Here is a 15,872-nt window from a genome sequence, read left to right as displayed (position 1 = left end):
CCCTCAAAGCTGCCCAAAGCAAGCTACAGAAAACTGAAATGTAGTCCTACATAACTATAATGATGCAGGACAACCAAGGCAAAACCAGTCCCAACTGAAGCTAAGATATTCAATTCCATGTGATATTGAACACAGCTTGGCAGAAATGTGTTGTACGCTGTCCTGATGAACAGAGACACAGTCGCAGGTTACAAAAAGGCACTCTGTGCACAGCACACTGAGGAACCGATTCTAGAATTATCCCAGAGCATGAAATGGCCAAAGTTCATGTTTACTATTTTAAAAGTAATTTCATCTTTAGTGTATGAATTCATAGCAGACATGTTAGTGCTGGTGCATCAAAGAACTGGAATATTTTAGTCAACAGCCTCATGCAATTATTATACATGTTAAACAGTTCAGATAACATCACAAGTGATGAGCATCTGTCAGATGCTTTACACAAACACCACCAAGGTACAGTTTTGCAGCACTGGACACAACCCCTGCACTGAAGCAGAAGTGTTTATTAAACGTAACGTTATGTTGTAGGGTGCTTTGCATCCATCCACAATGACAAATGACAGAGCAAAAATCATTTGTGTTAAACAAGATTGAATCAACATAAGGAAGAAAACCTGGCAGCCTCTGAGTCAAGACTGAAAAGGATGTGGAAGTTTTGCCCACCATGTCTTTAACTATGCTTGTGCAATTGATTGCTTTTAGGACAACAATTTTGCTAAGAAATACATCCCCTTGCCTTATTTAGAAAAGGAAAGCTGAAGGATTGCAACTCGGGGAGGAGGTGTGAAGCCTCCTGCATACTTCATCTTGTGCACACTGTGATACATAAGAAACAGTTTATGTATGAGTTATATATAACTCAAAAAAACCCCAAAAAACTCAAACAAAAAAACACACTTTTTTACTGTAAGGATCATCAATACTGGAATAGGTTGCCCAGAGAAGCTGTGGAGTCTGTGTCTTTGGAGATACTCAAAACCCAACAAGACATGGTTCCAAGCAACCTATTCAACCTGATGAGTAAGAGCGGGTCAAGACCATCTTCAGAGGCATCACCTCAATGACTCTGTGATTCTACGCAGCCACTGAGAAAAACTTAAGTCTGTTGAAAATAATTCTATTCTAAATTTTCAGATCCTGTTCACATGACATGCAGTATTAGAACAACGACGCTGTGGTTGGCTTTGAGAACAACCTAGTTTGGATTCCGAAAGCTGCAGTCATATACAGCTCCTTTTTCAGAGGCGCTGCACAAGCACACGCTGTCACAGTGGGCACACACACACACGCAACTGCTCAAGGAACTGTTCTTCATGATTTAAGCACATTCAAATCTAAACACTCATCTCTCAAACTCCTAAAATTTTCCAATGCTGAGAAGTTGAGCGCTTTACTTCACCCCCACTTAAAAAGAAAAAAAAAAAAAAAAAAAAAAAAAAACCCCAACCCATAAGTCAACACTATCATCAGGATGTCAGAAACTAAACGGGCAGTTAGGTCATTTGGAGGGGGGCGGGCAGAAGAAAAACCTAACTGATAGTGCTCTTCAACTGTTAAACAGACTATACTGAAATTCAGTTAATTCTGCATCCCACGTTGACAAGATTATGCATTTATCTTTTTCTAGTGAGACTTTTTACTTTTCTAAGTAGTATTTCAGCGTAACTAGAATATCTTGAAATCACAGTGTCGGGCTCAAAAGTACATCAAATTTAACAGCCTGCCATATGCTGAACACTCTTCTCCCAATCCAACATGTTCAAACCATGAGCTGAAACTTAAACACAAATAGTCTCGAGCAGCACAGCTCACGTGCTTAAGGTTTGCCGGATCAGGGTAGAGCACTCCTGTGTTTGTTACAGCCCCAGGGCTGCAACAAGTTTAAACCTACAAGTACAAAAACAATTGAATTATTTAGGATTCTGAAATAAAAGAATACCTGGAAGTGCTTTGCTGAACAGAGGTTTGATCAAGGGAGGTCTTTAAATATATGCTGAAATTCAGCTGGCGCTTAAGTCTGATCTCTTTCAAAGAAGCCTCGGCATGAACACTGGATGCTTTCTTTAGCTTGCAGCTCTCACTATGCCAAGGATTCAAAGTACATTAGGAGGAAAAAAAAAAAAAAAAAACAAACAAAAAAAAAAAAAAAAAACCAAAGCCCATGGCAGGCATTTGTTCAGGGAGAATGCTTTTGAGAGAAACTATATATTATTTTAATATTTTGATTACTTTTACAAATTCAAACAAGCCCAAGGTGTTTCTAAAATCCCAGGTCATAAACGAGCACATAGGTACCTCCCTGAATTTTAACTCAAATTCTCATCTTCATCTACCAAGATGACAGGAAACAGAAAAGAGCCTGTTACCAAAAACTTCGATAAAATTCAGTTAAGTTATCCAGATGGTTTTCATTCCACAGAAAATACTAAACCAGCAGTTTGCAGAGCATAGCATTTTCTAAATACACAAAATAAAGAGAAAACAATACACAAGTGGAAAATGCAAATGCTGAGCCCATTATATTTTTGTTCCAGCAGAAACACAACACAATCAATACAATCTTGCAGTTCTAGGGCACCCGTCTTTCTGCTGCTGGGGGTGCTCTGCAACCGTAAGTGCCATCAAATAAAGCGCACACAGTTCCTAGTTTGACAGCTTATTTTTTCCTTTGCTATATGCAGAAAGGAGGAACTGCATTTCTATCACATAGCCCCCAAAGCCTGGCATTCCCTATACCACTACAAGAAGTCAAACAGCAGCTACTGAGCAACCTGTATACTTTGGATGACTCTGAGAACAGCCAAATTTAGCATTTCTCCAAAGCATAGCCTGATTCTGTAGCTCAGAAATACAGGGAAAACTATCTTTTATTAAATAGCGATTACAGAATTGAAATTTTAAGAGCCATGAAAGTCCCTGCCACAAAAAATAAGCCCGCTAAAGAGAGACAGGGACAGATACTGCAATTTCTGCACTGTGTTATTTAATAAACCTCAATGAAAAGGTATTAAATTACAGATGGGAAACACGCATCAGACAATTGTATGACAACACCAGAAATCACTCAAATCCACCACCAGAAGAATTAGAAAACTAATCAGAAAGATCAGCAAGAGATGAGCCATGAAAAAATATCTTTATAGTTACAGATGGATATTCATCCCTTTTACACGGCATCTCACTAAAACGTTTCATAGCAACGGGGCAAGAGTTATCAGATAGCAGGGGATGAGACTGGTAACCATACAAACCAGTACCATCCTCCAGCTCATAGCACATCCCAAAAACGATATGAGAAAACAGGCGAGTGAGCAAACCCAGTAGTTATGTGAGGAGGAGCTGCAAGAAATCACTAAAGCATTTCTTCTTCAGATCATTAATATGCTTTTTTCTGCAGTAGTCCTGGTTTTCCACATCAGCCAGCCAGGATGGCACAAACAAGGGCATCACCACGATCTGCTGAACATTGTGCCGTAACGAGAGCACACTGACGCTCTCACAATCCTTTGGGAGAGCAGGACCTGTCATCTTCCGTGTGCCTCTGTCTCTGTGCCTACCTAAAAGAGCTCTACTGCCCAGGCTGCGGAGGAGAAGCCCTGGGTATGAAAATGGTGGGATTACCAGCTGAGACTGCGCCCACCATCAGAGATGCTGCAGGTTGCAGATCACTGCAAGAGCCACCTTTTCTCACCAGCCTCCTTTCACCGAGCTGGTAACGCAGCACGACATGTGGCACAGCAGAACGGCGTTCGGGAACACGAGATCATCGGACCTGTTCCTCTGAAGGTCTATTTATAGTCTCAAGTGGTGCTGCGAGGCAAAAGGCCAAATGGTCAACAGTTTCAAAGAGCAAGTCCCTAAAGATCCCACCTGAGATCCAAGGACACACACATACACCTCCCTCCCCCCAGATCGGTGCGTGAGATCGCTGCAGACCCTGAGGAGGGAAATTTTGTGTTATGGAGATCACAGCACCCCAGCACAACTCTTACAAGCACCTTCGTTAGAAAGGTTAAGTGAGGGATAATTAACAAGTCTCCTCCACAAAGGAGGACTCCTTTAGAAAGACGGTAATTACTGCCTACTCAGAGGGATCTCTCCCAGAAAGCAGGCTGCTGTAAAGGTAGGGTGGCTGATTCCTTTGGGAAATACCAAAAAGGCTGCAAGGAAGACCCTCCTCAGCTCTGCAAACATGCAGCAGCAGCACCAGGCCCCTTCCAGACAGCCCTGTTCTCTTTGCAGGGGCAGCTCCAGAACCTCTGAGATCCCCTTAACAGGCAGATCTGCTTCATGCTTTTCTACACTACTTGACACGCTTGAAAAACAGATAGTCCTTGCTGGCCCACAGCATCTTCAGGGCCAGCAGCTCCAACAGCACCGCAAATATCAGAAGCTGTATTAGCTGGGAACTAAATTATCTCTTGCAGAATAGTTTTGCAATTAAATTGAAACTGTAATTGTGCAACAAGCTAAATCAAAAAAACAAGTTTGTGATAGAGACACAATCATATTTCACCTCCTGACTTACTCACTTTACTCCTTTGTAACTCACTTCTACATAGGTTCAAGCTTTTCTTGCTGTACCACGAATGATTTCACATTCCTAAAAAATTAAGCGCTCTTAAGAAATAACGTATACTTGTCTCACTCTTAATATACACCTTTACCTGACAGCTTCCTCAGCAATACTTACCACTCAGAGAGGCCCTTCAGCCATCAGTACCATCAGAGTTCAATACCACCCTTCGACCTCCTTGCCTTCCTGCAACAATTCAGGAATCTCTGGTTCCCATAACACTAAAGATCCAACTCCCTGTGCCCCAAATACCACCACTTGTATTTCAAGCAGATCCTCATATTTCATGCTGTGACCTCAACTACAGAGATTTGGACAACTACCTTTTAGAAACAGATGGAGCTGAAAATGATCTAATTTCTGAGCACATCTTCCTTACCTCCTGGTAGAGCTGTTCCACTTTGTACAAATAACTATTTTCTGGAGCAGCGTGAGAACCATCCCAGGTGAATTATCATTCCCTTGTGTTACACTAAGCCACTCCTGCCCCTACCAGCTCAATGAATACTATACAAGGCAAAACGGACTAGCTGCTGCAAAACAGACACCTCAAAAAGCCCATGGCTTACTGGTCTGGGCACTCCAAAGGGTGGGGGACATTTTCAATCCCATGTTTTGAGTCACATACAGGACTCAAACTCAAAACTTCTGAGTCCCAGGTCAATAAAGCTGGGGTAAGGGGATGTCGTACTACCTGCTCTTCCTCATCTTTGTAAAACAGAACTGTCTTTGGCACGTCGCTCCGAGAAAGGTTTAGCAACAGCTCACCTAGACCAGACAACCAAATCTTCAAGGGACAGTGTACGACACCAACATCAGCCTCTTACACCCTTCACTGGCTGACTCAGGCAATCCCTCACTCCATATGCCAGTTTTCATAAGCCTTCTTTGAAGCCGCCTTTCCCCGATGCGTTCTGTAAGGAACCCAAACACCTACCTCATGGTGGTTTTGTTTGTTTTTTTTTTTTTTTTTTTAATTCCACTAGGCAGTAGAACACATAAAAATGAGATGATGCAACACTAAACCAAAGTTTCCCTTATGAATATAGCCCTAGGTGCCCAACAGGATGTGACAGGTGGACAGGCAGGCGAGCAGAGCAGGAGGATGAGGTCACAAAATGAGCAGTTGCACAGCACACTACTAATCTTAAATTCCAAACTCATTATGCACAATCCTAACAAACAAAGGAGCAGCTTAACAGATTTACAATGTGCCTTCTCCAAGGGTGGAATAATTATTTATCAGATAGCAACCTTCATGTTACAACAGCAATAAATAAATAAATGATCCCAGCAACTCTTCTGAACCATGTCTATACCTTCACTAGACAGACTGACATCTGGGATGTGCCTCTGGCTTGGCTGAGCTTGGGTAGAATTGTAAATATTTGGTACAAATAAAATAAAGCTTGCTAGACTGAGCAGAAACCCAAACACAGTAGTTAATGGCATCCCAGGAGACCCACTGCAAGAGCCCCACACCCCCCTGAACTCCTTCCAGCTTCCAATGAACAGCCCGTAAGAGTTTTTTTCCCTCTGCTTTTCTGTAAGATCATTCCCTTCCGAATGTGTACACATCTCAGTATCATTCCGATTCATTCAGACCGAAGTCCACAAACATTATAAAAAGGGGCTGTACCTCTATATTCCTAGTTTGGCTTTACAGCTGGATATTACCATGCAGGGACACATCCAGGAAAAGCACTTCCAAAGTAAACCATATTTTACACAAACTCTCTCCTCCTTTATTTAGGTAAAACCCAAAGAATTCTGAAAGGAAATAGTAAATATGGACAAACCATGCTCAGGCAGGCTCTCCCCTCAGATATCCCAAAAATCCTTTTCTAGCTCTATTGTACTGTTCTGACTTCCCAGTTTGAAGTTCCAGGACCACAAGCCCCCCTTGCCCACATTCCCTATCTCTTACCATCTGACAGATTCCAAAGTGTGCTCCCATCTTCTCACCCTGAAACAATTCCCAGCTGATTTACCTCCATCCCAAGCTAGATGCTTTTCCTCCAAAAAGGATCACAGTAATTCCTATTTTCTGTACATGTTACAACAGGATAGCTGGCGGTAAGATTTGTAACGATCATTCACCGTTCCTGTCTCCATTCTCTGAAGCATCCTTCATTCAGGACATTCTGGTTGTTCCCACTTCTTACTTTTCTCTGGTCTCCAGACCCCAATGCCCCTGCCCTACTAGGCATCCACCATTCATACAGCAGTTTGTGTTCTCACATACTGAGAAGACAAAAAAACAGTGTGTCAGCATCCCAGAGTTACAAGCAAGCTTTGACAATACAGTATCTGTTACTGGTGTGATGCTTTAAACACATTAAATTTTGCAAGCTTCCAGTGCCTAAATATCTCAAAGACGATCAATATCTTTCCAGGTACCCAAAACACTAACTTTCACCATGTAAAGTCCTTTTCACTTGGATTTCATCACTAATAAATTATTCAGCGTAACAGTGGGCTGAACCAGGCACATAATCCTTGCACACAGACAAATGAAGCTTGCCTTTGTAGCTTTGAACAGACACAAACCTTCTTCCTACTCCCTGCAACTTCAGGGGTCTCTTCACAAACGGTCTCACAAGATGGTCTGAGAACACTAGGCCACCCCCAGCATGGCACCCCCAGCCACACCAGCCTAATCAGCAGGTTCAGGTGGGTTTATGCCCATTTTGTGTGAAAAGAACAGCACCGATGGAGGTGCAACATACCTGTGAAAGTAGATCGCCATTTCTTGGGAAGCATTTAAGGAGGATGAATCCAGTTCTTCCAAGAGATGGGAACTGCCGCATCATCTCAAATGCGACTGTTTCCCTTAACCAAAATGTCCCTATGAAATACTGACTGCAGGATTGATCTCCAGCCGCCTGGCACCATACCTGTGATATTCTAGAGTGAGAGAAGAAGGGTCTGAAAAAAAGATATTTATTTGATCTCGATGCTCATTTCTCCAAGTCATACAGAATTCATAAACTCCACATCTGCAAATGTATGTCTGCCTACATTGTAAAGGAATAATCTTCATGGGAACTGATTTCAGAAAAACTTGTTTACTGTTAGAAGCTGTTAATTACAACATTAAAATACTAGCCCAAACCCTACATTAAACTTGCATTCTACTTTACATAGCAGTATAGGTAACAATCATCACAGCAAGCAGCTCTGTTGGCTCGTGCTGGAAGAAGTAATTATACAGCACAGCAACGCATTTTTGCCCTTCAACCTGCCAGTCCAGTCCATGCAGCAGCTGTGAGCAGCAGGTCAGGGCGGGGAAGCCTACAGAGGGTTTCTACATAATCACCACTGAAGAAAAAAAAAAAAAAAAAAAAAAGCTATAAAACCACCAGACCCTGGCTTGCATGCTTAGCAGAAAGCTGCTAACACAAACATTACAGCAGCCCTTGAAGCAGAGATGTTACCAGAAAAAATGAGCTCGATCCAAAGTCATTATTAGTGGTTAATGTATTAGATAGCAGTTGTATTGCAAGCTTTCCTTACTAATCTTCACAATTTTTGTACTTGTACCAGTAGTACCCACACTATTCTCTTTCACTTGGACACTCCTATATCCTCTTTGAAACACTTATTCTCAGGTGAAGCCTATGGGCATTGATGACTAGGGTCTATGCAAGTCGCAAACTGAAATTCTGGCCAAAGATACCGGGCCAGAGCCCTTTTAAAAGGCACCCAAAAATCGCTAGTGCCCATCCACAGCAAGTAGACCCTTGGCGTGTCTAGCACTGCAAACCACACATAACTTCTACCTTGGAGATGGGCTGGAGGACTGGCTGATCTGTTCCAGACTGTATTATGGTCTTCGGTCCCAGTGAATCTAAATATTTCAATCTTGACACTCAAAGCAGCATCAGCTCTTTTACAGCTGTTGCAGATAAAGCAGTAGTATTGTTATATTATTAATATGAAACAATATTCCTTTTCCTGTGCTGTTTTTCGCTGGTCTGAAGTGTAAAACTACATGTAAGTCAACAGTCCTGTTACTGTTTAGCTGCTGGGATTATTAAAAACAAATAAATAAAATAATCACAGTTCTAGTATAATACGATAGTGATGCAACAGTTAACCATCCAGGAAAATCTGCTGTGCCATGCTGCTTAATCATGTTGTCTTTGTACCAGCACAAATTATATTAAAAGACTGTGAGTTTTACCAAACAAAAATGTTACAACCAATGTATTTCAAAAACTTTTTGAATCTAAAATAGAACAAGAGAGACAATAATGGCTAAGAGCCTGACCAGCTTAATGGAAGTTGGACTCTTGTTATGTTCTCAACACTGAAACAGCAGATCGTTCTCAGAAGACAGCTAACAGCCAACACACAATTTCAATTTTTAGCAGAAAAGTAAACAGAAAATTACACCTTCCATTTCATTTTCAAAGTCTTAAAGTGTGTTGCTTTAGAAAGAAAAGCTAGAAACAGGAGGACAGCATAGTTAATGTTGGAACAGGTTTCTCCTGTACCCTCATTCTTAAGCAGCTGTATAGATTTCTTCCCATTAAACTTTTAATCATAGAACGCGATGAGAGGCTGAATTTGTTTATAAAATAACGCATCTCCAAGTCTCTTCTGCTCTCTTTTCCCAGTTTTCTTCTAGATCCTGATCAAACTGTACAGCAGGAATTACTCACACTGCCTACCACTGTGCTGGAAAGGACCTCTGATATATCACCCTATGTGCCAAATAAAAACATACACAGTGCAGAATAAACTCCGCAATGACTTCTTAATGACAACTGGTAGATTCACAGCAGCCCCAAAAATTCTGGTCCAGAGGCTTATGAAATTACCTCCACTACACGTGGGGAAACAAGCAGTGCCAGGGGCACCCCGGGTATCCATCAGCAGGGCTGCAACTGTTTACTTTCAGCCATTTATAAGGCAGAAGACTATATTGATTCAAATTATCACCTGGATTGTGCAAATCGATAGTAGCCAGCTAGGGGAGCTTCCTGCTCATCAGAAAGGTTTATTTCATGCAGAATGCATACATACTTACACACGACTAATAGGCTGCAGTCTGATAAATAAAAAGAAAATACATGTGCATGCTAAATGGTGCGTGGTCAGTGCAGTTAGCTCAGCCTCAAAATATCTGTGCTCTCTCTGATCAGCCTGGCAGCTGAACAAAATCCTCCCGAGGAAAGCCGGCTAGGGAAGCAAAAAGGTGACGTTCAATAGTTCATATCAAAGCAAGTGCTGAACTGAATTTCATGGGCTATTTCTGTTTCCTTGCTAAATAGCAAATGCCTACTGCAAATAACAGAGTGAGAGTTTCGCAGAAGAGGAAAAGGTCAACAAGGATCTCTCACCATGGAAAATGCTCTGCTACAGACAGGGAGCAGCACCGGCTCCCAGTATAAAGAAATACAAAGAAATGCCGTTTATTGTCTCCACATGTTTATACAATAGACACTCCACTTGCAGCCTTTCTGTTTAAGACTGTTTTCAAAAATAACAAAGTACAAAAAGATGTGGCGAGGGTTTCCTTCCCAGTGAAGCGAATTTGAGGTGCAGAATAAACATGAGATTATTGACTCACTCACAAAAATGTTACCGGAGAAATTTCAAAGAGACGTACTTTTGGCTTAGCTCTACTCCCACTGACGTCGGTTAAGACTTTTACCATTGACTTCAGTCAGTGCTAGCCTACGTATCACTTCAAACCCAGCTATTATTACCTTTTAGTTTAAAATATGTAATGTTCCTCTGGAACAGACGGAAAAATATTTCAGGAACTTTTAAAATCTGTTCCTCCACGATACTTTTTTTTTTTTTTTTTTTAAACACACTGAGACGCAGTTCCTGGATGCAAGCACATGTGACCTGTTCTAAATAAAGGATATTTTCCACTTCTTGCACAACTGGAACAGATATAAGCAGTAGCTTGAACAAACTGCATTGCAGAACCCAACCAGAATATAAAACACTTGAATAAGATCCATAAATAGCAGTAATATGAAAAGACTACCTCCAATAAGGCACAAACTCAATGCTGAGAAGCCTAATGTAATCAAGTTCAAATTTAATCACGCTACAAAGTTCATTTACAAAATTAAATTTGCTCATCTGCAGACTAAGGCACTTTAGAAAAGTCCTTTCTGGCTCCAGAGTAAGTATACATTTCAAAAATGTGTGCCTCTAGTGAAATTAATATTTCCTCAACAAACACTGTGTATTAAAAGGGAAGTTTCAACTAAATCAAGACGTCAACGTTTAGCACAGTACAACGGTGGGGGGAGAAAAGGGGTGCTTTACAGAGGATCTTAATTTGACAGAGATGAGATACTAGCTGATATAAGTAAAATATTGAAGATTTACATTTAAAAAAGCATTTGGGCACCAGGAATGATGATAATTTTATAAAAAACATCACTGCTTTAAATATGACAAGCTCTACATCTCAATGCTATTGCTCATAAAGCAATAATAAGCTTCCTAAAAAAACTATCATGCAACATAAAAGCATTTCCTAATAATTTTTTCCACTAAAAATACTTCAGTAACTGCATCATTCAGGTGCTTTTTAACCAGTTTGAAAATAAGTAAGCTGGGAAAGGGCAACAGAAAATAGCACAAATAGTAATTTACCTGCACGTACGTGGTTTTATTAAGAGCAAGGCAGTAAATTACATCAACTGACAACAAATTGCTGACACTTGCTAGGCCACGCACACCACCCAAATGGACACACACTGCAAAGAACCAAAAAACAGAGAAAAACAACTGAACGTAGGGGGGTTTTGCTGCATTTGGCACATCTGGGTTATTTTAGATGGCCCTGAACAAAGGCAGACTGTAAAGTCTTTACTTCCAGATACCAGTTTGATATTCAAAACGTTGCTTTAGTGAGGAAAATGATTTAAAGAATCCACATTAGTGGTATGATAGATTGAACTTAAACCTACAGCGTCCTGATAACTGCATGCAGACACATCAGGATCTGTGTTTACTTTTGGTAATAACTGATTATTTTCTTCAACTGATTGCCTGAAAATAAAACTCTGTAGATCTCACTGCGCTCTCCTTATACCAGAAAATAAATCTTATTTACTTTTTCATTATACAAACGTATACATATTTAAGTGTATGTACTTATAAAGCAAAACTATTATCCTTTGGAAATATGGTAGGAGAGGAATACAGTATGAATGTGAGGGAAGAAAAAAAAAAAAAAAAAAGAAAAGAAAAAATCAGTCTCAATACTGGCTAGTCATACCGTCCAGTTTCCTCCCACAGTGAAAAGTGACTCTGGAGAAACCAAAGTGACTGAAACATCTCCTCAGTTTTCAAAGACACTCAACCACAGCAAATTCCAGAGAACCCTTAACTGTAGCTAGCACTTAGCACAAGGAGCTAACTTCTCATGCGGCTGAGGGGTTTAGGAAATATGGTTGGCACTGATGTATCTCAGCCCCATGTATTCTCCATCCCTTGTGATTAAAGCTTTTTGCTGGGCTTACATTTTTCCTTGGCCTCTAGCATTCAATTGTGGCTTGGCCTAAGTTAGTACAGTATTTACTGCAAAAAAGCTTTTATTATCAGACCCCTTGTGGCTTTGGATTGCAGACTTGAATTATGAAATATGGATGGAGTAACTGCGAGGGCACACCGAAGAGGAGAAATCTTTAACTGGATGACATTTATTGGAAAACAAGCAATCTGGGAAGAAGCGAATAGGAGTTTTACTGAGTGAGGGACAGCAATATCGGCAGGGCCGAGTTAAACTAGACAACAAAAAAACTTTCTTCCTGGTTCAGAGCACTGGCATTCTTACACATTTCTGAGCTGGGTGGCTTCTTCTCTGTACTCACAATTTCAGCTGCTATGAGTAAGCCAAGGATGCTTCTCACATCTTATGGTTAAAAAAGATCAGAGAAAGTCCTAAATGTTGCTAGGAAATCAGTAGTTCTCACCAGGGAAAAGAAGAGTAGATCACTATTCAGACTCATCTCCCAACATCAACTCTTGCCTACGGTTTGCCTGCTCCTGAGGCACCTTTCCAGAGCAAGGCTGAGGAGAAGACAGTAAGAAAGCAATTCCCATGGCCACAGTGCCATCGCTACACCACGCTGACCTGGTGCTGTTTCACTGACTGCTGTGCAATTACTCCTGATTTACATCCACGAGAGAAAGCAGCAGGGTGATGTTGGATACCCTTGATAATCATCAGTCAGACTGGTTTCAGGCCTGAGCAAAGCTGAAGGACTACAGAAGTCCTCTTAGACTATGATCATGAAGCAAACAGGTTTGTGAGCAACTTTTGCCTCCTGTTATCATCAAGTTTTATCAGCCTGGCTCCAGGGACAGGTTTATATGGACCTGGCAAGGGCCCCTGGCTCCTTTGCTTCTTCATCTCCCACAAGACCAGGAAGACAACTGAGACTCCACCTGGAGGTAGGAGCTGTATGTGAGCTGGGCAGGCTCCACGCTGAGGTTAACATGTCAGTTTGCTATCTGCCAGAAAAAACAGGGGTTGTTATTCCACCCTCGGGGCTCCCTCTTCTTGTACGCATGGGTACGTGTGGGGAGACACAAGGCACACTGGGGCAAGCTGGTCACTTCTCCTACCCAACAAGCCCTCCTGGAAACATTGGACTAGAAGTTGGCCCGAGGCACCCTCAGGATGACTGACACAGGGATCCCTTTAAGCCCAAAGGGTGAGCAGTGCTGGCTCTGCAGGAGTAGTAGGTAAATATGTACTGGGGCAATTCAGTCCAGGGACATTTGAGGTGACAACATTTAGAAGATAGCCAAATACTCCTGTGCTTCATTACAGAGTATCCTTATTAGTTTCCCCCTGAGAGAAACGAACAATGCAGGGATGGATTCGCGTCCCAAAGCATCAAGTCACGGGAATTAAAAGCAGTTGGAACATCTGTACAGGGTCAAATGCAGACCTGCTATCTGTGCTCCGTGTCCACACCATCTGAAGGCCTAGACAAATTCCTGACTACAAAGTGGACGACCATAAAGGAACAAATCCTGCATACCAGTTAGAACCCACTGCTGGCGCAAACAGGGCTAGTTGACAATGCTGAAGTTGTCACGATCTACCCCCCGACTGTTGCACTCCACCAGCAACTCAGGCACTGAACCCGAAGCCCTGTGGGTCTCCCAGATGCCTCCATCCCAGCTGGAACCCACCACTGTGGGTGAACCCATCTTCCCTTCACTGTCCTCTCACTGCACATTAGCCTGGCTCCCAGCTAATTACCTGGATAACAGCAACTTCACCACGCAGCCTTGGAGGGCAGAGAAGTTCTAGCAGCTTTGGTGAGGTTGTCTGGCCTGTCAGGCTGTGAGAGGCTGCACATCACCACTACCTCTACCATTTCTCGGCAAGACCAGAGGTTCAGCACAAGGCAGGGCTGCCCGAAAGACAGACTGCAGGAGGTAGCCCTGATTTGCCATTCCTTGCACCAGTGACAGAATATTTAACATCTTTTGCTAATCTTCGATGTTTCTTAAGCATTCAGAGCATGATCACAAATCCATTTGTTTACTTTGAAGTCTGTCTGACAGGCAGTACAACCTCAGCTCATTCTAGCACAATTTTTTAAAAATATTTACCTTCTCACTCATTTTTCAAACACACACACAGGCATACGAAGAGCACTGTTCCAAACTAAAACCTATGCCTATTAAGACAGGCTAACAACAGACTCGATTACAAACAAGATACACTTGGAGCAACAACGACCTTATATTCAACTGAGTACTGCTTAAGAGTGTTGTGATGAAATGGAGGGTTCCTTACTGCCAGAGTACTTTGAATGAAAAAGCAGAGGAGGGAGAAATATGCTAGTGCTGACAAGGTGGATGCTCAAGGGGTGGGAGAGCATTTATTTGCTTTCTTTTTCCAGCACTAGCAGAAAAAGCAAGTACCTAACATCCCGCAAGGGAGAGAAACACACACTGCCTTACTTTCCTTTAAGGGCCATATCTATGCAACGCAGCTGCTCCAGATAAAAACAAAGTGTGTATCTCAGGGAGAAAATACTTCGGGAAAAAAGCGACGCACCTAAGCAAAAGTTTCCGGACCCTAAGAACAAGTAACAAACCCGCTGTCAAAGCCAAGGAAAAAAAAAAAAATAATAAACACCCCAAACAACCCCAAAAACCACCTCGCACGCCGCCAAGACCTTGCAACAACTTTGCAGCTTCGCGCTGACCCCGCCCGAGCGCGGCCGCACCTGCCCGGGGGGGGGGGGGGGGCGGGGAGCGGCGCTCACCGTGGGCAGGTACCGCCGGTGCCTCACGTCCCACCCTCCACGGACACCCGGGGGAGCCCACGGGCGGCGGGGGCTCCCCGAGGCCCCGCACGGCCAACAATGCCCTTTACATAACGCCGGCCCGGCCCGCCCTCCCCGCCCGACAACGCCGCTATTATGGCAGGAAGCGCTAAATGGCCGCCCCGCTGCGCAGGATGCCTCCCCCCCTCAGCGCCGGGGGGTTCGGGGATTTTTAGCGTTTCTAACCCGAACGCGGTGAACCACCCCCCCCACCCACCCCCCCCCCCCGGCCGCGCCGCCTCCGGCCTCTCAGCCCCCGGGCGGTGCGGGTCTCCGGCCGTCCCACCTGCTCTTGAGGGGCTGGCTCTTCAGCTCGTAGTAGGTCTTGGGCTCCTCGTGGAACTCCTCGCCCACCTCGAAGTCCGGCACGATCCCCGACTCCGCCTGCATCGTCGCCGCCGCTGCGAGAGGGAGAGACGGGAGGTTACCGCCGCGCCGAGCCCCGCCGCGCCGCCCCGCTCCCCCTCACACACTCACACACACACACACACACAGCGCCCCGCCTGGGACTTGTAGTCCGCCCCGGGGCCGGCCCGGCCGCCTCCGCCCGCCGCGCACTACAACTCCCGCCGGGCCGCGCCGGGCCGGGCCGGGCCGTGCCCGCCGCTGTCAGCCCGGGGGCGCCGAACCGCGCCCGCCACCTGCCCCCCGCCCCTGAGGGCTGGCGTCACACGGCTCTGACGCCAGGCAGCGATGACGTCACGCCCGCCCCTCCGCTCCAGCCGAGCGGGAGGTTGGGGATATGGCTCCTTTCGCCCTCAGCCCAAGGCCGGCGGGTTTGCCCCGCCGCGGAGGTGCCAACGCAAACCGCGTTTCGTCGTGGTACGCTTGGAAACGTCTGGCATGAAAAAAAAAAAATAAAAAAAAATGTTTTTTGGTCAGGCAAAGAGCAGCTGGCGGCCGGGCAGCACGACGACACACCTGCGCGGGTTTGGGCACCGCGTTAGGCCTTGGCGGGAACT

The 15,872-nt window shown here is 44.0% G+C and overlaps 1 protein-coding gene across 9 annotated transcripts in view; it reads right to left on the bottom strand.

Annotated features, from left to right (window-relative positions):
* Positions 1-15,525, bottom strand: part of MITF (melanocyte inducing transcription factor) — a 112,091-nt gene extending 96,566 nt beyond the window's left edge. For 4 of the 9 annotated variants that reach the window (XM_042799567.1, XM_042799570.1, XM_042799571.1 and 1 more), the window contains exon 1: positions 15,197-15,381. In XM_042799567.1, the coding sequence (XP_042655501.1) occupies positions 15,197-15,300 (104 nt within the window). In that variant the 5' untranslated portion in view covers positions 15,301-15,381. The other 5 variants (XM_032985709.2, XM_009964751.3, XM_042799568.1 and 2 more) reach the window with 4 other exon arrangements.
* Between the last annotated feature and the right edge of the window lie 347 nt (positions 15,526-15,872).

This window comes from Tyto alba, unplaced genomic scaffold (assembly GCF_018691265.1).
Source record: "Tyto alba isolate M040663 unplaced genomic scaffold, T.alba_DEE_v4.0 Super-Scaffold_3, whole genome shotgun sequence".
NCBI lineage: Eukaryota > Metazoa > Chordata > Aves > Strigiformes > Tytonidae > Tyto > Tyto alba.
This window is presented reverse-complemented; position numbering and strand designations above follow the sequence as displayed.